Source organism: Lampetra planeri, chromosome 53 (genome assembly GCF_965212315.1).
Source record: "Lampetra planeri chromosome 53, kcLamPlan1.2.h2, whole genome shotgun sequence".
NCBI lineage: Eukaryota > Metazoa > Chordata > Hyperoartia > Petromyzontiformes > Petromyzontidae > Lampetra > Lampetra planeri.
The window spans coordinates 8,121,992-8,149,357 of NC_136159.1; the positions used below are offsets into that span (position 1 = coordinate 8,121,992).

The window sequence follows — 27,366 nt, forward strand, 5'->3', positions numbered from 1 at the left end:
AACACCTTAGCCATTAGATGTAGCGCGGCCTGGAGCGTTGAGCGGGACGACCTTGGGGCGGATGTGAAGGCCGCAAGCGCGTCGTCGTCGAGCGTCGCTGGCAGCGCGCGTAGGGCAGTGGTGTCGGACCACCCCGACATTTCTTGATGTGCGAGGAACCTTCGTTGGAAGGCCCCCCAGTCGCCCCGGTCTGCCATGAACGCCGTCAGCGCGGGCAGTCGTTGCTGGAAGACCTGGTCGTCGTCCTCCGAGGAATGCTTTTCCCGTGCGCCGCTGTGGTTGACGAAAATGTCGGCTCCGTCGGCAGGCGCATGGTGGAGAGCTCTGGCGCGCGCCGATGACGCGGGCTGTGCAGAGTGGAGGTCTCTGACCACGTGGTGTCCACGCTTCCCGCCAACCGATGGTGGACCCTCAAAAATGGCGCCAATTTCAAAACTTTTGGCGTGAAGCGCATTCTGGCGGGATCCCTCCGGCCGCGCTCCCTCCTCCAACCTCGTAGTCGTCCTCCCGCCTGCTGAAACGGTGATTTCCGCCAAAATTGAAGCGGCGGCGAGCAGCAACTCCGCCAGGCGGGAGTGTGCATCCTGTAGGCCGGTGTCGGAGGCGAGCGGAGCGTCGGCCATCGCCGCGAAGTGCTGCATCGGCGGCAACTCCTCGTCCTCTCCTTCCGAGGTTTGTGGCTCCGGTACGCCGTCGTCTTCCCGATCTCGCTCGTGGGTACGGGTAGTCTTCCTAGTATCCATCCTTTTGAAGACAGGTTTACTTCTGACGCCAGTTGTAATGTAGGAACTTGGCGGGAGACGACCTTACGGGTAGCACACTCTTTTATTAACACCAACGTATATTACACGGGTGGCTAACTCCAGCCTTAACCCACGGGGTTCCCCCGGCTACACCCACACGGGCTCTTACGCCCCGTAGCCTCTCGGAACACACCCAGCCAGGGTGTCCGTCTCGACTCTGGGTCCCACAGTCTCGGTCCACAGGGACGTCAGACCACGGGTCCCACAGTCTCGCCTCCGAGCCACACAGGGCCCCGGCCCTCACAAGGACAGCGGGACTAGGGGTCTCAGGGCCTACCTCTGAACTCCATCTTCGGTCTTCGACTGGTTAACAACTTCCCGAGTGCTCCCGCGCGTCCCCCTTTATAGTCCTTCATGCGGACGTCGCTGAGAGCACCCACCCCAGTTGACCAATCACTGCGCGCTGCCCACGATCCTCTTTCCCACCTTGTGTCAGCGCGCACAACCACGCACCCCGCACCGCCCCGTAATCTCTCACTCCCGGCGCGCGTGTCAACACCACGCCTACATCGCGTGCCCAACCACGCACCCCGCGCCGCCCCGTGATCTCTCACTGCGGGCGCGCGTCCGCACCACCACTACAGGTCGACTGACTGAGATGACCGGCACATGCACCAGCTGCGACTCCTATAGTGCCAACTTGCTGTATTTTAGCCGCCCAGTGCTCCGCTCGTTGGTGTGAGCGTTGCTCCTCTGCCCTCCGTTGTTGTTGGAGGACGACTGCCTCCAATTGACTAGGAGCATCCTTCACGAGCTATCAACAACACCCTTACCAAGCGCACACGCCCACTGCCAGCACGTAGAGAGAAACGTCAGACATTGTGCCGAACGCACGGGTACGACCCGAAAGCGCGTCGACAAAGAGCCGCACAGCAGGGCAACCGCGAAAAAAAAAACATCCTATGCTCAACCAAGTTCCTTATCATTCCGTGGAAATGTAAAGCATCAGCAAAATACTGTAAACGCATGTGATGTTGATTCTAAATGTGGAGGGGGAAAAACCGAAGGAGGACCCGGAGAAAAATCCACGCGACCACCACGGCGAGAGAGAGAGACACGCAAACTCCAAATATACAGCAGCAGGCGTCAGGGTCGGGATCGAACCCACGACCTCCTAACTTAGCAACACCAAACAGAGGTGATGTCAAGTAGCGGCGAGTGACCTTGAGTCACGGGGAAGGATTTGGTTGAGGACAGAGCCGCCCGGCTCTACACCGGCGCGTCTTGGAGAGGGTGACACACACACGCGGCAGGCGACTTGTTACTACATCGCCACCCCGTGCCAACACGCCGGGTGGCAGCTGTCCCTGTGCAGCGCGGCATGCCTCGGCATCTGGCCTGTGAGCGGACATTCATCTGCCAAAGCCTAGGGGACCCCCCGCTGGCAGTTGTCACTGCAGCACAAGTCAATTCAGCACCGAGCCTGCGAGCGGCCACATCAGTTTCTGCCAGGAGTGGGCAATGACTGTTATGTGGTCTCACCTAGGGACCTCCCCAGTGGCAGCTGCCCCTGTGCAGCACAAGTCGACTCAGCACCTGGCCAGCGAAACGAGCATCCTTCTACCAGCAGTAGTGGGGGTGGTGCCATGACCGCTGCTGTGCGTAATGCCAAGTTCAGTGGGACAACTCCAGGCGCAGCCCCGCAATTACGCCGTGGATCTGCGGGCAAACGGGCCGAGCGGCACCCTCCCCCCCCTCCTCCAAGACCCCCCCCCCCACCCCTCCCCCCACTGACGTACTGGTGGATTGCCTGCAGGAACTTGCGCTGGTGCTTGCGCACGCGCGAGTGGTCGATCTTCTTCACGAGCTTCGTGTGCTTGTAGATGAGCCACGTCTCGCGCAGCACGTTGGCCGCCGCGTTCTTGATCTGCGGGACGAGAGGGAAGAGAAGCACGGCGATCGGTAGTCGGCTCCAGGCCCGTGAACAGAGAGAGACGGAGTGAGAGACAGAGACACAGAGAGACAGAGAGTGAGAGACAGAGAGACAGAGAGCGAGAGACAGAGAGACAGAGAGTGAGAGACAGAGAGACAGAGAGACAGAGAGTGAGAGACAGAGAGACAGAGAGAAACAGAGAGTTGCATGCGCAGGGCCCCTATGGGTCTCAGTCGCGACTCGACTCTGGCTTGAGTGGAATGTATTTTCTACTTCATGCAAACTCAAAAAATGCAGGCGTGAGGGTCGGGTTTGAACCCACGACCTCCTGTATACCAAGCGAGGTGGTTAACATCTCGCCACCGTGACGCCCCACCAGTGTCAACCAGGGGACCAGCTGGAGTCGAACTGCGAAGCTCTGCAACCAATGTTATATCCGTAGAGTGCCTTGGCCCGGAGCGCTTTGCATAGTTTGAAAGGCGGTAGCAGTACCTTGCACTTTAGTGGTGGTGCCTTACGCCGATAATCAGAGGTGTGGACTCGAGTCATGTGACTTGGACTCGAGTCAGACTCGAGTCATGAATTTGATGACTTGCGACTCGACTTGGACTTGCATAACAATGACTTTGTCCCACCTCTGCCGATAATTATCCCAACTCGGAGCCAGCCAAAAGCAGCAGCATTCGACAGTGTCCCAAGTGAAAAATTCACCGAAACTATTTTTTTTATTTTACCAGGTAAGGCCCACTGAGCCATATCGCTTTTTCATAAGCGGCCTGGCAACTCAACGAAGTGGCTTATCACGTGGAAATTAATAGCAGACAAATACTCTAAATGCACGTTGATTCTAAATGTGGAGGGGGAAACCAGAGGACCCGGAGAACAACCCACACGACCACAGGGAGAACATGCAAACTCCAAATATACAGACGTGAGGGTCAGCATCGAACCCACAACTTCCTGTATACACGGCGAGGTAGTTAACACCTCGCCATCGCGAGATGTTAACTGTTAAGAACAGCATCACTATAACCCTCGATGCCTATGAACACATCACCCGGACTTGACATGCACCCCAATCTGGTCAGAACTCGAAAGCCAAGCAGATCTGAGCTTGGATAGTGCCTGGATGGGTGCCTACCATGCACAAACAGGTTGTCATAGCCCTGTTCTGGTTATGTTTCTAGATTTGAAGCTTTCGTGACTGCAAGGATTCATACTCTTAGTTCTTATTTTTATTAATTTTAAAAAAACATTTTTACCTACGTGACTTTACCGAAAGAACTAAGAGTATGTTGTGGTTATAGCCAGTTGTATTGTACATCTATGCTGCCCGTACTGACCGGCCGGGGTGAAGTATGGTCAAACGGTCTCCACAAACCGGCAGGGCGTGGGGAGACCCTCATCCAGCAGTGGATTGACACAAGGTCTACGGGTATTGTGTGGCGGTCATCTCCACCGGTGGAAATTCCACATTCACATGGCAGGGACAATCTTTAACAACCACCGACGACTTCGCACAAAGTGATACCGATTTTCATGACCCTGCAGAGATGACAATGATGGCTTGCCAATGTCAACCATTGACCGTACAAAACATTCAACCAAGCGCATTGCTCTACGTCTACGTAATGACAGGTTGATAGCACGCAGCACGAATGACGGCTATTAAAATTAGAATAACGATCACCCAGATTGCCAAGTAGTGAGATGACATTTAGAAAAGTACGATACGTATAACGCGTTTAACTGTCGCCTTTGGGATCATAAAGTACCGTACAAGAGACGGCAAGAGACATGTAGACTGCAGTGGTATAACAATGCGAGCGTATTTCCAACGGGGCATATTGCTACACAGTATTCAAAGTGCACAGATGTAGCACTTTAATTTAAAGCACTTATATCAACAATCATAAGTGCATACCTGTCAACCTTTAATCAGTACCCACTTTATTACAGACCAACTCAGACCGTATTGGTCACCCCGTGCCCTTATAAATCTCAATGTTCATTCTACAAAGTCCCATAGCCAGGGAGAAACACAAATAGACAAACATTTTTATTTATTTGTGCCCGTATTGAAACGGCTGTACGCCGTATGGACATGAAAATTGAATTCCCCTGTACAAGAATACGGAGTAAACCATATATGGGTTAAGAGGTATGATAGTGTAGTGTATAGTGCAGTGTATAAGTGTATAGTATTGCATAGTAGGGTATAGGAATATATATTAGTGTGTAGTGTACAGTGCATACCTGTTAACCCCATATCAGTGCCTACCGTTTTACAGACCAATTCAAACCTTATTGGTCACCCTTATACATCTCAATGTTCATCGTACAAAGTCCCATCACGAGGGAGAAACACAAATAGACAAACATTTGTATTTATTTGTGCCCGTATTGAAACGCCTGTATGCCGTATGGACCTGAAAACTCAATCTCCCTGACTTAAGAACACGGGGTAACCCACGTGGGTTGGCAGCTATGATCACGAGGGCATTGTGTCAATCGAAATAATGTTTGTGGCATTTAAAAGTAAAATCGCTCAACTCGAGCATAGCAATATTTCGCTCAGGGAGCCGGGACGGGCGTGACAGAGCGAACGGTGGTGCTACTTGTCAAGATGATAACTAGGTAATTATTTCCGCGATAGCAGGAGTCGTAATTGTCATAATTGTTATTGAAGATGTTGGAGTCGCGCTAAGAGGGGAAAGTAGGGCTGCTGCGGCGCCATGACGGCGGGCGTTGTAAGCGTGCTTCGCATTGGTCGAAGGCCGCCAAGCAACAGGCGCTCTGATTGGACGAGACGTTCGCTCTCGTGGCTGTGTGGTTATTGGTGATTTAAAAAAAAGGGGGGGGAGTAGAATGTGAGGATTAATAATGATTAAACATTATTATTTGAAAGGTATTATTTTAACTAAATTTGAAGGTTGATTATTAAACACATTATTACAATTATTTATTTAAATACAATATTGCAATCAATTATTAAAACGAATTCTCAAAATTAAATATTCAAATTTTTATTTGAATTAATTATTACACCTAATTATTACAATTAATTTATAAAATGTATTAGTAAAACGAATTAGTAAAACTAATCATTAAAATGTAACATGACAATTAATTATTAAAACAATTAAGTAAAAAACGTGAACAGACCCAGGACAGCGGGACCCGGACCGGTTGTTTTTTGTCGAAGTGAAAATCTTGAAATGTCACGCGGTGGACGAGGCTGTGTAGAACATGTCAGCTCAACAGGTGTCAACGATGCGAAGACGCTAAGCGTCAAAGACGTGGAATCATGTAAACAGACGACAAGGGCAAGTTCAATAAAAGTGTGCAATAATGAGAGCACGCAAGAGGCTCCAGAAGAAGAATAAAAAACCCCCCACAATGTTGTTAGGTGCAGGTGCAATTAAGGGACGAGGAGATTGAACGGCTTCGGCCACGGCGGTTTGAGGACCCTGGTTCAGCACGGTGGCGAGGAGATGTTAATTACCTCGCCTGGTACACAGGAGGTCGTGGGTTCGATCCCGACCTTGACGCCTGCTGCTGTATATTTGGAGTTTGCGTGTATCTCTCTCTCCCCGTGGTCGCGTGGATTTTTCTCCGGGTCCTCTAGTTTTCCCCTCCATATTTAGAATCAACATCACGCGTTTAGAGCATTTGGCTGCTTGACATGTCCACGTGATGATGACAAGCGACTTTGTTGAGCTATCATTTGTGATAGCGATGATGACAAGCGACTTAGTTGAGCTATCATTTGTGATAGCGAGGTCGCTTCTGAAAAAGAGCTACATAACTCAGTGGGGCCTTACCTGGTAAAATAAAAAAAATGTGTTTAATTAGTTGAGTTTAACAGTTTTATTCGTCACATTGGCGCCTTACGCCGGCACACGATGGCCTACTCCTTGCCGAGGGCGTCACGCGATCTTCAACGTCAAGTGCTCGTGAAGCAGACGGCGTGTGAGTGTATCTTTATCAGTACTGTTGGTATCACACGAGGTAACGCCCACTGAGCTGTGTCGCTCTTTTTCAGAAGCAGCCTGGCCACCACAGACGATAGCTCGACGGGGCGGGCTTCACGTGGACATTTATAGCAGCAGACAAATTCTCTCTAAGCGGGCGATGTTGACTCAACAATGTGGAGTTGAGCCACGGCTCGAGTTGCCGAGCCACATCCAAGCCCTGCCGCCGTGGCTCGGAAATGCCGCTGGGACTGTCCGCAGGGCGACGAGAAGCCACACGGGGCATCGTAGACCCCTCAGCGCCACTTCTGTTGGCTACACCAGGGGTCCCCAACCCCCGGGCCGCGGACCGGTACCGTCCATGGCCTGTTAGGAACCGGGCCGCACAGCAGCAGGAGGTGAGAGCGGGGAGTCCGCGCGTGGCCCCCCGCCCCCATTGTTTTATTATTGACCACTTCCGTCCGTGCCTCTTTCCCGCACCGCGCGCTTGTCTCAGTCACAGTGTTGGTGAGCCCACAAGCTCTAACCCCCAGTAGCCACAATGAGTAAATAACAAATGTCGCTGGAGAACTTCTTTGAAAAGATTGTCTTCCACGAAACCGGTCCCTGGTGCCAAGAATGTTTGGGGCCGCTGCGCTAAACGACTGCTCAGGTGCAGGCTCGAGGGCTTCTTGAGCTGGGGGTGCACGCCACCCCTTGGGGGGCGTGCACGCCACCCCTTGGGGGGGGGGGGTGCGAAATGCCCTTTCCGGGGTGTGGCGAGACACGGACACATTTTTGTTCGAAGGTAAATCGTCGGAAACACAAATTAAGCACGGACACGTAAGTACAACTACTTTGTTCTATCAAATCTATGTATTTAAACTTGATTAGAAGTTTAGATACATGCATTTAGTAACATAAACTATTTTCACAATTGAGAACCCAAGGGGTGCAAGGCTGCAGTAAAAATTAAGTGCCACTGATTTAGGGAATCGAATTTTGTTGTTGATTTTTTATTATTTTGCTATTATTGTTGTTGTTGTTGTTCGTCTTGAGAAGGAGCGTCTCGTCTGCAACAGTGGTCAGGTCGCCGAACTACGCACGCGAAAGGAAACGCGTAATTACACACACACACTCACATAAAGACAAAGATCCCCCGTGTAGCCTCAACAGACTGTTGGGGCAAACGCTGTTCGCACATTACGCCTTGCATAATGTGCAGGAAGACCCAGATTTGACCCCACCGCTATTTAAAAACCATGAAACTAAACTATATATTTTTTTTATATTACCAGGTAAGGCCCGCTGAGCTATACAGCTCTTTATCAGAAGCGACCTGGCCTCAAATGGTAACAGCTCAGCCAAGTGGGCTTCTCATCACCACGTGGACATTTACGGCAGTCGCCAAATACCCTCAACGCGTGATGTCGATTCTAAATGTGGAGGGAAAACCCGGAGGACCCGGAGAAAAATCCACGCGTCCACAGGGAGAGAGACACGCAAACTCCAAATATAGAGCAGGCATCGTCAGGGTCGGGATCGAACCCACGACCTCCTGCATACCAGGCGAGATAGTTAACATCTCATAGCCACCGTGATGATGATGATGATGATGAGAGAGAGAGACGCAAACTCCAAATATACAGCAGGCATCATCAGGGTCGGGATCGAACCCACGACATCCTGCATACCAGGCGAGATAGTTAACATCTCCTTGCCACCGTGATGATGATGATGATGAGAGAGAGACGCAAACTCCAAATATGCAGCAGGCATCGTCAGGGTCGGGATCGAACCCACGACCTCCTGCATACCAGGCGAGGTAGTCAACATCTCCTAGCCACCGTGATGATGATGATGATGATGAGAGAGAGACGCAAACTACAAATATGCAGCAGGCATCGTCAGGGTCGGGATCGAACCCACGACCTCCTGCATACCAGGCAAGGTAGTTAACATCTCCTAGCCACCGTGGCGCCCACACTGCCGAGGGTGGTGAATCGAAGAAACGCCGCCCCAACGACTCCTCTCGTCGCGTCCGCCGCCGGCAGACCGGAGGCGACATCGCGTCTTCTGGATCGCAGTCGGGGTCCCCGTCGCTCCGATGGAAACCACCGCGCCACTGCGGCACCCAGCCTCCCCCTCCCTCCCTCCACGACACAACATTATATATTTATATATGTATCACGGACTATCAATTCATACGCAATCAATATCGCTTTCCTGACATGAGTCACGTCGTGCGAGACCGGCAAATATATTATAACAAAAAAAATTCTGGCCTCCGAATGTTTTGGCTTCCCTGGGCGTGAGTTCCGGGGAGCGGTCAGATGCAGCGGCGCTGCGAAGCCGGCCACCCGAGTTCGATCCCCGCTCGCGGCCACCACCAGTCATGGGCCTCCCCTAGGTCGACTCGACCTCGAATGAGCAACCCCGGGGCGGTGACGTCAACGTCGCTGCAAGGGAGACAAAGGCGGGTCCGGGCGTGTGCCCTGGCGGCTCCGGGCGTGTGCCCTGGCGGCTTGCCCCGCAAAAATAAAAAATAAAGTGCCTGTTGGTTGAGGCTATACGGGAGACCTTTGTCTTTGTGGGCACGCCGCCGCCGCCGTGAACACAACGGTGGAGCCTGCGACTTGGCGTTTCGTGTTTGAGAAACGCAGGAAGTGAATGACGGCGATGTTCATCAAATAGAAACGGCGCGGGAGGGGCGCGTGGGTAGGAGGACGTGGGGGGGGGGGTAAGGGGGCAGTGGGTAGGGGAACGTGGGGGGGGGGCACGCCACCCGTTGAACGCGTTACTTCACCAGCGCACACTTTGAGACGATCCTGAAGGCGGTTTGAAGGATTAATTCCTGGCGACTCGGATCGATGGGGGATGGTTCTGCGTGACCCCAGCATGCGGGGGGGGGGAGCTTCAACGTCATCGCCATCACCCTGTGTCGTGGGTGAACAGCTGGGGGACGTCTGGAACGCGACGCCTGGGGTGGTGACAATCGGGGCGGGTCGCACCGATGCGCACGCAAGGCAGTGGCGCGCAGAGATCAGGCGCCGAGGGGCAAGAGAAGAGCTCTCACGCCAGCCGGCATTGGCGGTGGTGGTAGTTGTTGAGACGTCGGGGAGCGGTGGTGCAGCGGTTAGCGCTACGCTGCGCTATGAACCTGGCGACCGGGATTCGTTTCCCGCTCACGGCCAACACCACCAGTGACGATCATCTGAACCGGTTCCGGGCCTCCCCTAGGCCGACTCGGCCTCAAATGAGTACCTGGTGCGGTGTGTAAACATCGCCACTGGGGAGACAAAGGCGGCCGGGGGTGATGCTGGCAACCCACCCCCTCGTGTGCCGTGCTGGCCTTCATAGGTGCTCGCTAACAGCACTTGCCCCTCGAGTCTGTTAAGGCTATACGGGGGATCTTTATCTTTTGTTGAGACGTCATGGGGACCGTAGCAGTGGCATCAGAAGGAAGCCGCCATGGCCGAGACGTTTGACGGCATCAGCGTCAATGGCCGTGTTGACCTCCTGACCTTGACCCGAGTCCCGCTGACCTCTGGGTCCCACCGAGTCGCAAGGCAAAGTCCACGCGAGCTTCTGCTTAAGCGAGTGGTGGGAAGTTCCACATTGCTATGGCGGGGGTGGGAGTCTCTCCACAGGACGAACCGCTGTCGACCTCCACACACAAGCGGCGGCAGTCGTTTTATCGACCCCGGAAGGATGACGACGACGATGATGATGGGCTGAATCAACCCCCCCCCCCCAAACCAGGAACTTCAACTCGCAATGTCCCTTACCCTCCGCGAGCCGCTCGCTCTGCCGCGGGGGCCCCGGATTCGTGGCGAGCTGCGCCTGGCGGGTGGGGGCCGGTTTGGGGGGGGCCGGCCGGTGGGGGGGGGGGGGGGTCGGGGGGGGGGGCGGTTGGGCTGGTGGCCCCGTGAGCCCCAAAGGGGTTTAAATCGCTCTCAGTTGGGGGGGGAGGGGGGGATGCACGGGGCTGCTGCCGCCGCCGCTGCTCGGGTCCATGAGCATTAGCGATGAGACGTCCCCCTCCCTCCCATTGAGCCGCAAATCACTGTCGTCCTGATGCAAAGCCCGGGCCACTGAATTGACCGCGCGGAATATGGGGCAATTTTAGTAATTGCAGAGACAGGTCCAGTTGTTTTGTGTGTGTGTGTGGTGTGCGGTGTGTGTGAGTGTGCTGTGTGGGTGTGTGCTGTGTTTTTTTTCTTCCTCCCTTGCCCCTATTGTGTACGAAACGGGGGACTGACCGCCCGGATTCTGCTCAGGGTAATGCGGCAGTGGCGGCGGCGGCGGGGGAGGAGGAGGCGGCGGCTAATTTGATGAGAGCGATGGGGGCATCCACCCCGCCCGCGCTCCGTGATCACTGCCAAAATCCGTTTGACCTCTGAACCCCCCCGCCCCCCCGAGAGAGAGAAAGAGGGAAGGGGCTGGGGTTGGGCTGGGTGGAGATTTTCAGCGGAGCGCAATGTTCTTGGCGCGCGCGCCAGAGAGGGGAGCAGAATGCCACGGCTTTGGTACCGACTCCTCCCAGCCCCACCCCCACACGTCCCCCACCCCGTCCCCCCTGAACGTTCCCACTTGGTCCTTGAGCCGTTGGACACAAACATTTATTTAGGGGGGGTAGAGGGGAGGTGGTGGGGTTCCCACCCTGGGTGACAGATGCTATCGATGATTTTCCAGAAGCTGACTATCTCGAGATGGCAGAGATGCGTGATAGCAAGGTCTACGTCGTAGCTTTGTTGACGAACGCCTTCATTAAGGAAGGCTAGCCGCGGGAATGAAAGCAACCTAATGAGTCACGCTGTAGTGCAGCAAAACCAACCCGTTGTGCTGTACTTCTATGCCGCCTCGTCTACACTTGCCGCCTTCACCAACTCGCAATGGCCAGCGTGGTGAAGTATGGTCAAACCAAACGCCCCCACGATCCGCACCGCGACGTGGATTAGGAGGGGCCATCTCATCCAGCAGTGGATCGTACCACTAAAAGACATTTATTTTTGTTGGTTTTAATATGTTTCTAGTTTACCAGGTAAAAGCCCAGTGAGCCATGTAGCTATTTTTCAGAAGCGACCTGGCAATCACAAATGAAAGCTCAAACGAAGTGGCTTATCATCATCATCGTGTGGAAATTCATAGCAACCAAATATTCTCTAAACGCGTGAAGTGGATTCTAAATGTGTCTGGGAAAACCCAGAGGACACGGAGAAAAATCCACGCCACCACGGGGAGAGAGAGAGACGAAAACTCAAATATACAGCAGCAGGCGTCAGGGTCGGGGTCGAACCCACGACCTCCTGTACACCAGGCGAGGTAGTTAACATCTCCTAGCCACTGTGATGATGATGAGAGAGAGAGAGACGCAAACTCCAAATATACAGCAGCAGGCGTGAGGGTCGGGATCGAACCCACGACCTCCTGTATACCAGGCGAGGTCGTTAACATCTGGCCACTGCGGTGCCCAACTCACCGGGTGAGCGGGCCGAACCATCATCGGTGCACCGTTAGACACTCGCATACCACGTGACAATGTAATTTGTTTGGCTTGCGCCAGGTGTTGGAGGGTTTTACGACACAAGCTTGGTCACATCACTGCACAGCCTAACCCAGATGTCAACGACGCATCGTAACAACTAACGAGGCGGTTATGTTCACATTAGTGACGATGGTCGTGGTGGTGGTGGTGATAATCACTCTCGTCATCATGCTCCTGCTGGAGATACTGCTGGTGATGGTGACGACGATGATGAAGATGACGATAATGGTGGTAACGACGATGATGAAGATGACGACAATGACGACGATGAGGACGATGGGGATGGGGATGATGACGACGATGACGACGACGATGATGATGATGATTATGATGACGATGATGACAATAGTGACAACGCTGAGGATGATGACGACGATGGTCACAACGATGACGACTGTGACGACGATGAGGATGATAATGACGACGATGACGACGATGATTGTGATGAAGACGGTGACGACGATGACGACACTGACGATGACGACGATGACGACACTGACGATGACGACGATGGTGACGATGATGACGATGATGGTGACGACAATGACGACACTGACGATGAGGACGCCAGTGAGGACGACGCGGGCGCACGGCTGTCGGCACTCACCCTCTTGGAGAGCTGCGTGTCCATCATGAAGTTGTGCACGTGCTTCTCGGCCTTGGTGAGCTCCAGCTTGCGCGCCACCACCGCCACCACGAGCGCCGTGCAGCCGGCGCCCTGCGGCGTGCACACGGGGGGGTGGCCACGGCCCACGGACAACAACAACAACAACCACGACAACCACAACCACGACCACAACCACGACGGACGTAAGCACACGCGCACGCCAACAACTAACGACGCGTGCACACTCACACTCGCATAGCGCACACACTCGCATAGCGCACACGCACACACTCACATAGCGCACACACACACATAGCGCACACACTCGCATAGCGCACACGCGGACACACACACACACACATAGCGCGCACACTCGCATAGCGCACACGCGGACACACACACACATAGCGCACACACTCGCATAGCGCACACACGGACACACACACACATAGCGCGCACACTCGCATAGCGCACACACGGACACACACACACATAGCGCGCACACTCGCATAGCGCGCACGCGGACACACACACACATAGCGCGCACACTCGCATAGCGCGCACGCGGACACACACACACATAGCGCGCACACTCGCATAGCGCACACGCGGACACACACACATAGCGCGCACACTCGCATAGCGCACACGCGGACACACACACACATAGCGCGCACACTCGCATAGCGCACACGCGGACACACACACACATAGCGCACACACTCGCATAGCGCACACGCGGACACACACACACATAGCGCACACACTCGCATAGCGTGCACGCGGACACACACACACATAGCGCGCACACTCGCATAGCGCGCACGCGGACACACACACACACATAGCGCACACACACACATAGCGCACACACTCGCATAGCGCGCACGCGGACACACACACACACATAGCGCACACACACACATAGCGCACACACTCGCATAGCGCGCACGCGGACACACACACACATAGCGCGCACACTCGCATAGCGCGCACGCGGACACACACACACATAGCGCGCATACTCGCATAGCGCGCACGCGGACACACACACACATAGCGCACACACTCGCATAGCGCGCACGCGGACACACACACACATAGCGCACACACTCGCATAGCGCGCACGCGGACACACACACACATAGCGCACACACTCGCATAGCGCACACGCGGACACACACACACATAGCGCGCACACTCGCATAGCGCGCACGTGGACACACACACACATAGCGCACACACTCGCATAGCGCACACACTCGCATAGCGCACACGCGGACACACACACACATAGCGCGCACACTCGCATAGCGCGCACGCGGACACACACAACATAGCGCGCATACTCGCATAGCGCACACGCGGACACACACACACATAGCGCACACACTTGCATAGCGCGCACGCGGACACACACACACATAGCGCACACACTCGCATAGCGCGCACGCGGACACACACACACATAGCGCACACACTCGCATAGCGCACACGTGGACACACACACACATAGCGCACACACTCGCATAGCGCACACGTGGACACACACACACATAGCGCGCACACTCGCATAGCGCGCACGTGGACACACACACACATAGCGCGCACACTCGCATAGCGCACACACACACATAGCGCACACGCGGACACACACACACATAGCGCGCACACTCGCATAGCGCGCACGCGGACACACACACACATAGTGCGCACACTCGCATAGCGCGCACGTGGACACACACACACATAGCGCGCACACTCGCATAGCGCACACACGGACACACACACACATAGCGCACACACTCGCAGAGCGCGCACGCGGACACACACACACATAGCGCGCACACTCGCATAGCGCACACGCGGACACACACACACATAGTGTGCACACTCGCATAGCGCGCACGCGGACACACACACACACATAGCGCGCACACTCGCATAGCGCGCACGCGGACACACATACACATAGCGCGCACACTCGCATAGCGCACACGCGGACACACACACACATACCGCACACACTCGCATAGCGCACACGCGGACACACACACACATAGCGCGCACACTCGCATAGCGCACACGCGGACACACACACACATAGCGCGCACACTCGCATAGCGAACACGCGGACACACACACATAGCGCGCACGCGGACACACACACACATAGCGCGCACACTCGCATAGCGCGCACGCGGACACACACACACATAGCGCGCACACTCGCATAGCGCACACGCGGACACACACACACATAGCGCGCACACTCACATAGCGCACACGCGGACACACACACACATAGCGCGCACACTCGCATAGCAAACACGCGGACACACACACACATAGCGCACACACTCGCAGAGCGCGCATGCGGACACACACACATAGCGCGCACACTCGCATAGCGCACACGCGGACACACACACACATAGCGCACACACTCGCATAGCGCACACGCGGACACACACACACATAGCGCACACACTCGCAGAGCGCACACGCGGACACACACACACATAGCGCGCACACTCGCATAGCGCGCACGCAGACACACACACATAGTGCGCACACTCACATAGCGCGCACGCGGACACACACACACATAGCGCGCACACTCACATAGCGCGCACGCGGACACACACACACATAGCGCGCACACTCGCATAGCGCACACGCGGACACACACACACACATAGCGCATACACTCGCATAACGCACACGCGGACACACACACATAGCGCGCACACTCGCATAGCGCGCACGCGGACACACACACACATAGCGCGCACACTCGCATAGCGCACACGCGGACACACACACACATAGCGCACACACTCGCATAGCGCACACGCGGACACACACACACACATAGCGCACACACTCGCATAGCGCACACGCGGACACACACACACATAGCGCGCACACTCGCATAGCGCACACGCGGACACACACACACATAGCGCACACACTCGCATAGCGCACACGCGGACACACACACACATAGCGCGCACACTCGCATAGCGCGCACGCGGACACACACACACATAGCGCGCACACTCGCATAGCGCACACGCGGACACACACACACATAGCGCACACACTCGCATAGCGCACACGCGGACACACACACACACACATAGCGCACACACTCGCATAGCGCACACGCGGACACACACATAGCGCGCACACTCGCATAGCGCACACGCGGACACACACACACATAGCGCACACACTCGCATAGCGCACACGCAGACACACACACACACACATAGCGCACACACTCGCATAGCGCACACGCGGACACACAAACATAGCGCACACACACACACTCGCATAGCGCACACACACACACTCACATAGCGCACACACTCACATAGCGCACACGCACACACTCACATAGCGCACACACACACACTCGCATAGCGCACACGCACACACTCACATAGCGCACACACACACTCGCATAGCGCACACGCGGACACACACACACACATAGCGCGCACACACACACATAGCGCGCACACTCACATAGCGCACACGCGGACACATACACACATAGCGCACACACACTCACATAGCGCACACACACACACATAGCGCACACACACACACATAGCGCACACACACTCACATAGCGCACACGCGGACACACACACATAGCACACACACACATACTCACATAGCGCACACGCGGACACACTCACATAGCGCACACACACACACACATAGCGCACATGCACACACTCACATAGCGCGCACACACACACATAGCGCGCACACACACACACATAGCGCACACACACACACACATAGCGCACACACACACACACAAAGCGCACACGCGGACACACACATAGCGCGCACACACACATAGCGCACACACACACACATGCACATAGCGCACACACACACATAGCGCACACACACTCACATAGCGCGCACACTCGCATAGCGCACACGCGGACACACACACACAGCGCACACACACACACACACATAGCGCACACACACACACTCACATAGCGCACACGCGGACACACTCACACATAGCGCACACACATAGCGCACACACTCACATAGCGCACACGCGGACACACACACATAGCGCACACACACACACTCACATAGCACGCACACTTGCATAGCGCACACGCGGACACACACACATAGCGCGCACACACACACACACATAGCGCACACACACACATAGCACACACACACACACATAGCGCACACACACACATAGCGCACACACACACACATAGCGCACACGCGGACACACACACATAGCGCACACACTCGCATAGCGCACACGCGGACACACACACACACACATAGCGCACACACTCGCATAGCGCACACGCGGACACACACATAGCGCGCACACTCGCATAGCGCACACGCGGACACACACACACATAGCGCACACACTCGCATAGCGCACACGCAGACACACACACACACACATAGCGCACACACTCGCATAGCGCACACGCGGACACACAAACATAGCGCACACACACACACTCGCATAGCGCACACACACACACTCACATAGCGCACACACTCACATAGCGCACACGCACACACTCACATAGCGCACACACACACACTCGCATAGCGCACACGCACACACTCACATAGCGCACACACACACTCGCATAGCGCACACGCGGACACACACACACACATAGCGCGCACACACACACATAGCGCGCACACTCACATAGCGCACACGCGGACACATACACACATAGCGCACACACACTCACATAGCGCACACACACACACATAGCGCACACACACACACATAGCGCACACACACTCACATAGCGCACACGCGGACACACACACATAGCACACACACACATACTCACATAGCGCACACGCGGACACACTCACATAGCGCACACACACACACACATAGCGCACATGCACACACTCACATAGCGCGCACACACACACATAGCGCGCACACACACACACATAGCGCACACACACACACACATAGCGCACACACACACACACAAAGCGCACACGCGGACACACACATAGCGCGCACACACACATAGCGCACACACACACACATGCACATAGCGCACACACACACATAGCGCACACACACTCACATAGCGCGCACACTCGCATAGCGCACACGCGGACACACACACACAGCGCACACACACACACACACATAGCGCACACACACACACTCACATAGCGCACACGCGGACACACTCACACATAGCGCACACACATAGCGCACACACTCACATAGCGCACACGCGGACACACACACATAGCGCACACACACACACTCACATAGCACGCACACTTGCATAGCGCACACGCGGACACACACACATAGCGCGCACACACACACACACATAGCGCACACACACACATAGCACACACACACACACATAGCGCACACACACACATAGCGCACACACACACACATAGCGCACACGCGGACACACACACATAGCGCGCATACACACACATAGCGCACACACACACACACATAGCGCACACGCGGACACACACACATAGCGCGCACACTCGCATAGCACACACGCGGACACACACACATAGCGCACACACACACTCACATAGCGCGCACACACACTCACATAGCGCGCACGGACACACACACATAGCACACACGCGGACACACACACATAGCGCACACACACACACATAGCGCACACTCACATAGCGCACACGCGGACACACACACATAGCGCACACACACACTCACATAGCGCGCACACTCACATAGCGCGCACACACTCGACTAAAGTTGCTCACGCACACAAAAACATTGCACAACACCTATAGACAATGGGCACACACACACACCTGTGAACACTGGTGCACATGCCCATGCAGACAGAGGCACGCACACGCATGTGCACACACACGCACACATGAATACACATGAATACACACAAACGCACGCACTAGAACACACATGGACACACTAACACATGCACACACTAAAAACACAGATACACGCACACACACAACAACCGCCATTCGCCACTAAGTGGCGGTGACGTCACCATGGCGCTTGTGCCAGGCTAGGTGCACGTTGAGGCCACGTGAAGTGTCGAAAGCCCGCTGGCAGGAGGTCACGGGACAGACCCAAGTCCCATTGGTCGACTGACTGAGACGACTGGCCGATGCACCACCTGTGCCCTCTACTGTGCCAACTCGTTGTGTTTTAGCCACCCGGCGCTCCGCTCGTTGTTGTGAGCGTCGCTCCTCCGCCCTCCTTTGTTGTTGGAGGGCGACTGCCTCCAACTGCCCAATAGCGTCCTTCACGAGCCTCCTCCACAGAGGCCGATCTTGACACCGTTGGAACCAGTCATCGGCAAGTCCACTCAGCTCCACGTCCTCCTGTACCACATCACTCCATCTCCTCTCTAGCCCGTGCCATGCCCATTTAGCCCCCGCTATTCTGTCGAACAAAAGCTGTTTAAATTTCAACTTAAAGCTTTCGTGACTACAGGAATTAATATTATTTGGGTCTTTCAGTAAAGTCACGTAGATAGGTTCAAAGAAAATAACAAAAAAAACTACGACGTTTCGTCATCCGCTGCGATCGAAACGTCGTAGTTTTTTGTTATTTTCTTTGAACCTATCTACGTGACTTTACCGAAAGACCCAAAGAATATAAAAAAGCTGTTTATGCATGCGGTGGCTGGGCATGCGGGCTACTTGACCCAGCCAATGCAGCCTTGCCTGCCAGAAGAGCTCACCGATGGGATTTTGTCTTGATGTTTCAAGGATTTGGCCGCTCCTCAAACAATCCAGCCTGGCTAAACCCAGACTGGATCACAGGCAGGCCAGCCTAAATGTTTCTAACCAGTGAAGATGTTCCATTAAGAGGGTCTCTATGTTTCGCAAGCATAGAGAAGGTAGGGCATGACCATAGTCAAAAAGACCAGGTAGCTTCCACACAGCGTTACGTAGCCGATTAAAAGATAATGCCACTCGACTGATTCGGAGTGAGACCTCTGCTGTTAAACCGGAGCCGGTCATCGGCACACTGCATAGGTATGGAAAACTCTCCACTCTCTCCACAACTGCCCCATCACCAATTGGGAGTTGTGGGGGTAGATTGTCTGATGGCACAAAATACCCAGGCAGGTGCTTCATTTTGATGGGGCTGATGGTAAGGCCCCACCTCTTAGTGGCATGCTCCAGATTCAGCAGTAGCGCTTCCAACTTCTCCTCTGAGTGAACAGCAATCACCAGATCATCATCATCATCCATGATGTTGTGTGGATGCCCCCGATGCCGAAACAGCGTGTTGGTAATTACACGCCCATGGGCTGCACAAAAGTCGAGCAGCCTCCTACCGCTGTTAATGAGCTGATCTGGGCCATACCTTCTGATCACTCCAGACCAGGTGGCACCATCATGACGCAATTGAGCATTAAAGTCACCCAACAGAATAACTCTATCCTGAGGGGCCACTTTAGCTAGCACCTGTGACAGGTCATAGAAGGCATCTGACTCATTGACCTTGCCTGCATTCCTCCACTGATGTTCATTTTCGGTGGGGGCATAAGTAACCACGACCACCACTCCTCGCCTCTGGTTGATGGGAAGGCAAGACCACAGTAGCCTGGGGCTTACAGGTTCCCACACTTCACCACCACGCTACTGCGCCCCCTTCATTCTTTTGTTCCCACTCCCTGTTGGTTGTAAGTATCCTGCCCCGAGTCGAGGACTCCTGCCACCTCATGGTGGCAGGAGCCAGAGCAGGTCCTCTTGGCCTCCTGAATACTGCAGAGATCCAGGCGGTACCGGTCCAGTTCCCGACAGAGGAGTGGCAGCCTCTCCTCCACAGTGAGCGTTCGAACATTCCACGTGGCCACCCACAATGGCTGTTTGCTGTTTCTGGAGGAACCCGAGGATAAGGATTCAGCCTCCTGGCTCCACCAAATGGGGTTTAGCCAGGAGACGTCATAGATGCCTGTCCCCGCGGGGCCTCCAGCACAAGCTGTGTTCTATATTTTCACGTGGTTTCGTGGTAAATAATTGATGGTGCCCCCCCGTTTGGCCGCTGTGGTGGCTACAAGTGCCATGAAAGGGTATAGCCAATTTTGGAATTGGCCTTCCCCCAAATGGCATTTCTCACATCCACCACAGCGTTGCCGTCCCGCAACAGCAAGGAAGCAGACACAGATGCACTCAGATGCACGCTTACACGAACACATGCACACACACACATGTACACACCAACACACACACGCACACACTAACACACACACGCATGGACACACTAGCACAGAGGCACACAGCACTAACACACTAACAGATTCACAACACATGCACACACACAACTACTAACGTCGAGCACACACTAACATGCACACACGCACATGCACACACATGCGCACACACACACGTGCACACACTAACACAGACGCACACAACACTAACACACCGAGTTCACGACACAAGAACACACACATGCACACACTAACAAACACACACACACACGTGCACACACTAACACAGACGCACACAACACTAACACACCGAGTTCACGACACATGAACACACACATGCACACACTAACAAACACACACACACACGTGCACACACTAACACAGACGCGCACATACTAACACGGACACACACAACACTAACACACCGAGTTCACGACACAAGAACACACACATGCACACACTAACAAACACACACGTGCACACACGTGCACACACTAACACAGAAGCGCACAACACTAACACACTAACGAGTTCACGACACATGCACAGAGGTGTTTCAAACAGCACAGACAGGCATTAACGGGCACATTTTAAAATGAAAAATAAAAACGCGCGCAAATACGGCACGTCGCAACGCACAACCCGCACTGCGCGTTTCAATGCGTTCCTCTCCGACACAATTTCGCCACCTTCTTGGTTCTTTCGGTAAAGTCACGTAGAAGGGAAATTATCAAATAATACAAATAAAACATAATAAAGTAATTCTCACGACGTTTCGGCCACAACGCAAGCAGCCGTTCTCAGGTGAAGAACAGGAACAGGTCTGTCGGAAAGACAGCGTCTGAATGGCGCATCTCATTCAGACGCTGTCTTTCCGACAGACCTGTTCTTCACCTGAGGACGGCTGCTTGCGTTGTGGCCGAAACGTCGTGAGAATTATTTTATTATGTTTTATTTGTATTATTTTATTATTTCCCTTCTACGTGACTTCACCGAAAGAACCAAGAAGATGAATCCCTGCAGTCACGAAGGAAGCTTTACATCGAAATTTAACTTCGCCACCGATGAAGCGCGCAGCGCGTCTGTGGCCTGTGGTAGTTCTTGTTGTTGTTGTGATGTCGCGTGCACCGCGTGCACCGCGTGCGCGCGCTGTGTTCGTGTTCCCAATGCCTCCCTTCCCTGCACGCCCCCCCCCCTCCCCATTATAGCCGTCGTCATTAACGCCCAGAGGTCAAAGCCCGTTCACGTGCGACGCGAGAAAGACAAAAACAAGCCTTGCAGGCCGCACACGGTAAACCCAGAGAGAGACCCCGTGGACAGAGATGACGACAAATGAAACTTCGCGTCGCAGAGAATGCAACGCCAAGTTATTCACGGGGGGGGGGGGGGGGGGTAAACTAAAAGCGGCTGACGCAATGTAAAGGGACGATAAGAATGACGCATTAAAACACGACGTAACATTATAATGAACTTAGAGTATTATTTTTATAAAATCGCATAATAAGCACACGACCAGAGCATCCTAATTAAGAGCCAACTGAACAGGAATCGGCGAGAAGTTGTTTTGTCGTCTTACATCGCACGAACAAAACAAAGCGTCGCTAAACCTGCGGCCACCCGACACGGCCAAGTCGCGAGGAGGGTTGTCACGTCAAGCAAAACGTCGCAATTCTTTACTAGTGCAGCACACCGGTGTGCTGCAGAGTAGACCCGCAGCATTTACAAATCACATTTTACTCTCAAACACACCGGTGTGTCGTCATCGTCGTCATCATTGTCATCGTCGTCGTCATCGTCGTCGTCGTCATCATGAGGAAAAACGCACAGCGGCCATGTACTCTAAACGGGTGATGTTGATTCTAAACGTGGAGGGGAAAAGAAGTGGAGGACCCTGAAGATTAAAAGCCCACGCGACCACGGGGAGAGAGAGAGAGAGAGTGGACATGCAACCTCCAAATATACAGCAGGCGTTGTCAGGGTCGGGATCGAACCCACGACCTGCGGAAGAAGTTCAACGCGCATGCCGCACGGACAGACGACGGCGGCAGTGGCGTGATGATGGCGACTACCCCCGTCCCACCACCCCCCTAATAGGCGCTCGCTAACACCGCATGCACCCACCAGTCTGTCGGTTCGGTGCTCGTTGCAGAGGACCGCTGTGTGCGAATCTGATGGCCGCCCTGGTTATAACTGCGGTGTACGAACCGTAATACTATTAAAAAAACACTATTTTAATTTTAACCAGGTAAGGCGCCCTGAGCTACGTAGTTCATTTTCAGAAGTGTCCTGGCTATTACAAATGATAGCTCAAGCAAGTGGATTATCATCATTAAGTGGACATGTCAAGCAACCAAATGCTCTAAACGCGTGATGTTGATTCTAAATATGAAGGGGAAAACTCGAGGACCCGGAAAAAAATCCACGCGGCCACGGGGAGAGAGAGAGAAACTACAAACTCCAAATATACAGCAGGCGCCAAGTTCGGGATCGAACCCGCGACCTCCTGTATACAAGGCGAGGTAGTTAACATCTTGCCACACGCCCTCTGATTCGCTCGCAGTGGGACATGTAAGATCCCGCGACGTCATTCGCAAGAGCGGTGCCACAGTCGTGACGGCGTCATGCTCAGAATTTAGCCAAATTCGAAAATTAACTCAAGGAGGATCGCGCATAGACCCACACACAGACCCACACACAGACACACACACAGACACAGGCACAGACCCACACACAGACCCACACACAGACCCACACACAGACACACACACAGACACACACACAGACCCAAACACAGACCCACACACGGAACCACACACAAACACAATGACAAAATCCCCCGTATAGCCTTAACAGACTGTTGGGGTAAGTGCTGTTAGCGAGCACCTATGAAGGCCGGCACGGTACACTCCTTAGTGGCGATGTTTACGCACCGTGCACACACACAGACACAGGCACACATGCAGACACACACAGACACACACACACAGACACACGCACACACACAGACACACGCACACACAGTAACAACCATCGCCCTCCTACTGGCAGCGGATTAATGCCCAAGAAGGTCACTCTTGCAAATGAGACTCATCCGCGGTCCCTTGAGTTCCCACCCTGCTTAAGCTAAACAAACTTAAACAGTCTGTTACAAGGCGATACGGAAGAATCCTTGTCTCTCTGTGATTGCGTGCCCGTGTGTGTGTGTTTGTGTGCGGGGAGCGGTGCTACGAACCCGGCGACTCGCGTTCGATGCCGGCTCACGGCCAACAACACCGGTGACCATTATCTGAACCGGTCCTGGGCCTCCCCTAGGTCGACTCAGCCTCAAACGAGTACCCGATGCGGTGTGTAAACACCGGGCGTGGCGCTGGCCACCCACCCCCTCGTGTGCCGTGCCGACCTTCATCGGTGCTCGCTAACAGCACTTGCCCCAAACAGGTCCGCAAGGCTACACGGGGGATCTTTGTCTTTGGAGCTCACCATGATGCCGGTGAGGAGGCAGACCCCGCGGCCGCAGTAAGTGTGGGGGACCATGTCACCGTAGCCCACGGAGAGGAACGTGATGGAGATGAGCCACATGGCTCCCAGGAAGTTGCTGGTGATGTCCTTGGTGTCGTGATACCTGCAGGCGCGACCCACCGGACACAACAACAACAACAACAATTGTAATTTTGTCGATACAAATAAGATCATTATTACGATTGTTGTTCGATCATTCATTTGTCACGGGGGCCGTCCATAAATGACGTCACGCGATTTTGGACGATTTTTGACCCCCCACTCCCCGTCAAATATGACGTCACAAAGCTCTGCCCCCCCCCCCCCCCAAAAAAAAAACACATGCTTCAAATCGCTTTAAACTATTGTCATCGGAGTGCGTATTTAATGTGGCGCTGCACTCTGATATTGTAGGAGAAACCATTTATCAAAAAGTCTATTTAATTAAGTAGAACGTGTTTTCTATATTTATTTAAAGTTGCGCATTTTTATGTGACATCACATTTCTCAAACCCCCCCTTCGTCACACATCGTCACAAATGTCTGACCCCCCCCCCCCCAAGTGCGTGACGTCATTGATGGACGGCCCCACGTGTTTTTTTAAAGCCAGCTGCCTAGGATTGCGCAAAACCCTGCCCACTTTTCACCCAGTCTCTATGTATCTCTACGAGTCTCTGTGAGGGCGCCACGGGGGCTGGGAGATGTTAACTACATCGCCTGGTATGCAGGCGGTCGTGGCTTCGATCCCGAACCTGACACCATGGCGAGAAGTTAACATCGTCATCGTCGTCATCATCGTCACCATCATCACGTCCAGCAGAAGGATGATGACGAGAGTGATCCTCATCGCCACCACCACCACCACCACGACCATCATCACGAACATCAACGTAACAGCCTCGTTAGTCAAGGTTCGTCGTTGACATCTGGGTTAGTCTGTGCAGTGATCTGGCCAAGCTTGTGTCGTAAAACCCTCCTCCACCCGACGCAGCCAAATCAATTACATTGTCACGTGGTGCGCGAGCGCCTATCGGTGCGCCGATTAATCATGATTCGTCCCGCTCACCCGGTGAGGTGGGCACCGCAGCGGCCAGAAATGTTCACGACCTCGCCTGGTATACAGGAGGTCGTGGGTTTGATCCCGACTCTGACGATGCCTGCTGTATATTTTGAGTTTGCGTGTCTCTCTCCCTGTGGTAGATTTTCCTCCGGGTCCCCCAGTTTTTACCTCCACATTTATAATCAACGTCCCGCGTTTAGAGTATTCGGCCGCTATAGATGCTCACGTGATGATGATAAGCCACTTCGTTGAGCTATCATTTGTGATGTCCAGGTCACTTCCGAAAGAGAGACACACAGCTCAGTGGGGCCTTACCTGGTAAAATAAATAAAAAGTTACTCTTAGTTTTTTTCGGTAAAGTCACGTAGGAAAAAAATAAAATACATTAAAAATGAAAACAACTAATTTTTCTGGAGCGGTCACACCTGATGACGGATGCTTGTGTTGCTTCCGAAACGTCGTGATTTAATTTAGTTGTTTAATAATTTAAATTTATTTTACTTTTTTACCTACGTGACTTTACCGAAAAAAGCAAAGAGTATGGATCCCTGCAATCACGAAAACTTCAAATCTAAAAAAACGTTAAATTGTTTAGTTTGGAATGACATCCAGGGGACATCGCGTCGACATCACGAGCCGCGATGTTTGTTCCAGGCAGCTCCATCAGATTGTAACCACGAGGGTCAGACGCCCGGGTCACAGCAACGACAATAACACGAATAATAATGCAATTATATATATATTGATGTAGTCACATACATATGAAGTATTGGAATGACGGCAGGAAACCACTTGACGGGTAGCACACTTTTTATTAAACCTTGACTTGTCACGATACAACGTGTGGTCACTATTCCTCTGACTACACACACTTCACTTGACACGTGTGGTCACTATTCCTCTGACTACACACACTTCACTTGACACGTGTGGTCACTATGCCTCTGACTACACACACTTCACTTGACACGTGTGGTCACTATTCCTCTGACTACACACACTTCACTTGACACGTGTGGTCACTATTCCTCTGACTACACACACTTCACTTGACACGTGTGGTCACTATTCCTCTGACTACACACACTTCACTTGACACGTGTGGTCACTATTCCTCTGACTACACACACTTCACTTGACACGTGTGGTCACTATTCCTCTGACTACACACACTTCACTTGACACGTGTAGTTACTATGCCTCTGACTACACACACTTCACTTGACACGTGTAGTTACTATGCCTCTGACTACACACACTTCACTTGACACGTGTAGTTACTATGCCTCTGACTACACACACTTCACTTGACACGTGCAGTTACTATGGCTCACACTGCACTCCGCCCCGTAACGTCCGTGGAGCCTACAGGCCCACCCCAGCTTGGGCGTGGGCCACAACCTCTGAGTCCCAAGGGCCGGCCCTCTCACGGACGTTCGGCCCCGGGTCCCAGGGTTCCGCCTCTGGGTCACACAGAGCCCCGGCTCCTACAGGACAGCGGGACTAGGTGCCGCAGGGCCCTATCTCTTCCTCCTCCGTCTTCAGTCTTCGCTGGTCACTCGCTCCCCGTGCGCCTGTGCGCACCACCTTATATAGCCCCCGCTCACGGGAGACGGAGCGTATGCGGACCTCGACGTGAGCATCCCCCTTAGTTGACCAATCCCCGCGCGCTTGCCCCAGGATCCCATCGCTGTCAGCGCGCGTCACTGATACCCAGCCAATCACTGCCTCATAACCCCCGACCCCGCGCTGACCCCTGATCCTTCACCGTC

The 27,366-nt window shown here is 53.8% G+C and overlaps 1 protein-coding gene across 1 annotated transcript in view; it reads right to left on the reverse strand.

Moving 5' to 3' along the window:
* The window catches only part of KCNN3 (potassium calcium-activated channel subfamily N member 3), a 125,026-nt gene that overhangs the window by 27,637 nt on the left and 70,023 nt on the right, over nucleotides 1–27,366 (reverse strand). The window contains exons 4-6 of the mRNA XM_078617114.1: nucleotides 24,517–24,658; nucleotides 12,785–12,895; nucleotides 2,543–2,670 (exon numbers count right to left, since the gene is read on the reverse strand). Of these exons, the coding sequence (XP_078473240.1) occupies nucleotides 2,543–2,670; nucleotides 12,785–12,895; nucleotides 24,517–24,658 (381 nt within the window). The remainder of the gene's footprint in view (nucleotides 1–2,542; nucleotides 2,671–12,784; nucleotides 12,896–24,516; nucleotides 24,659–27,366) is intronic.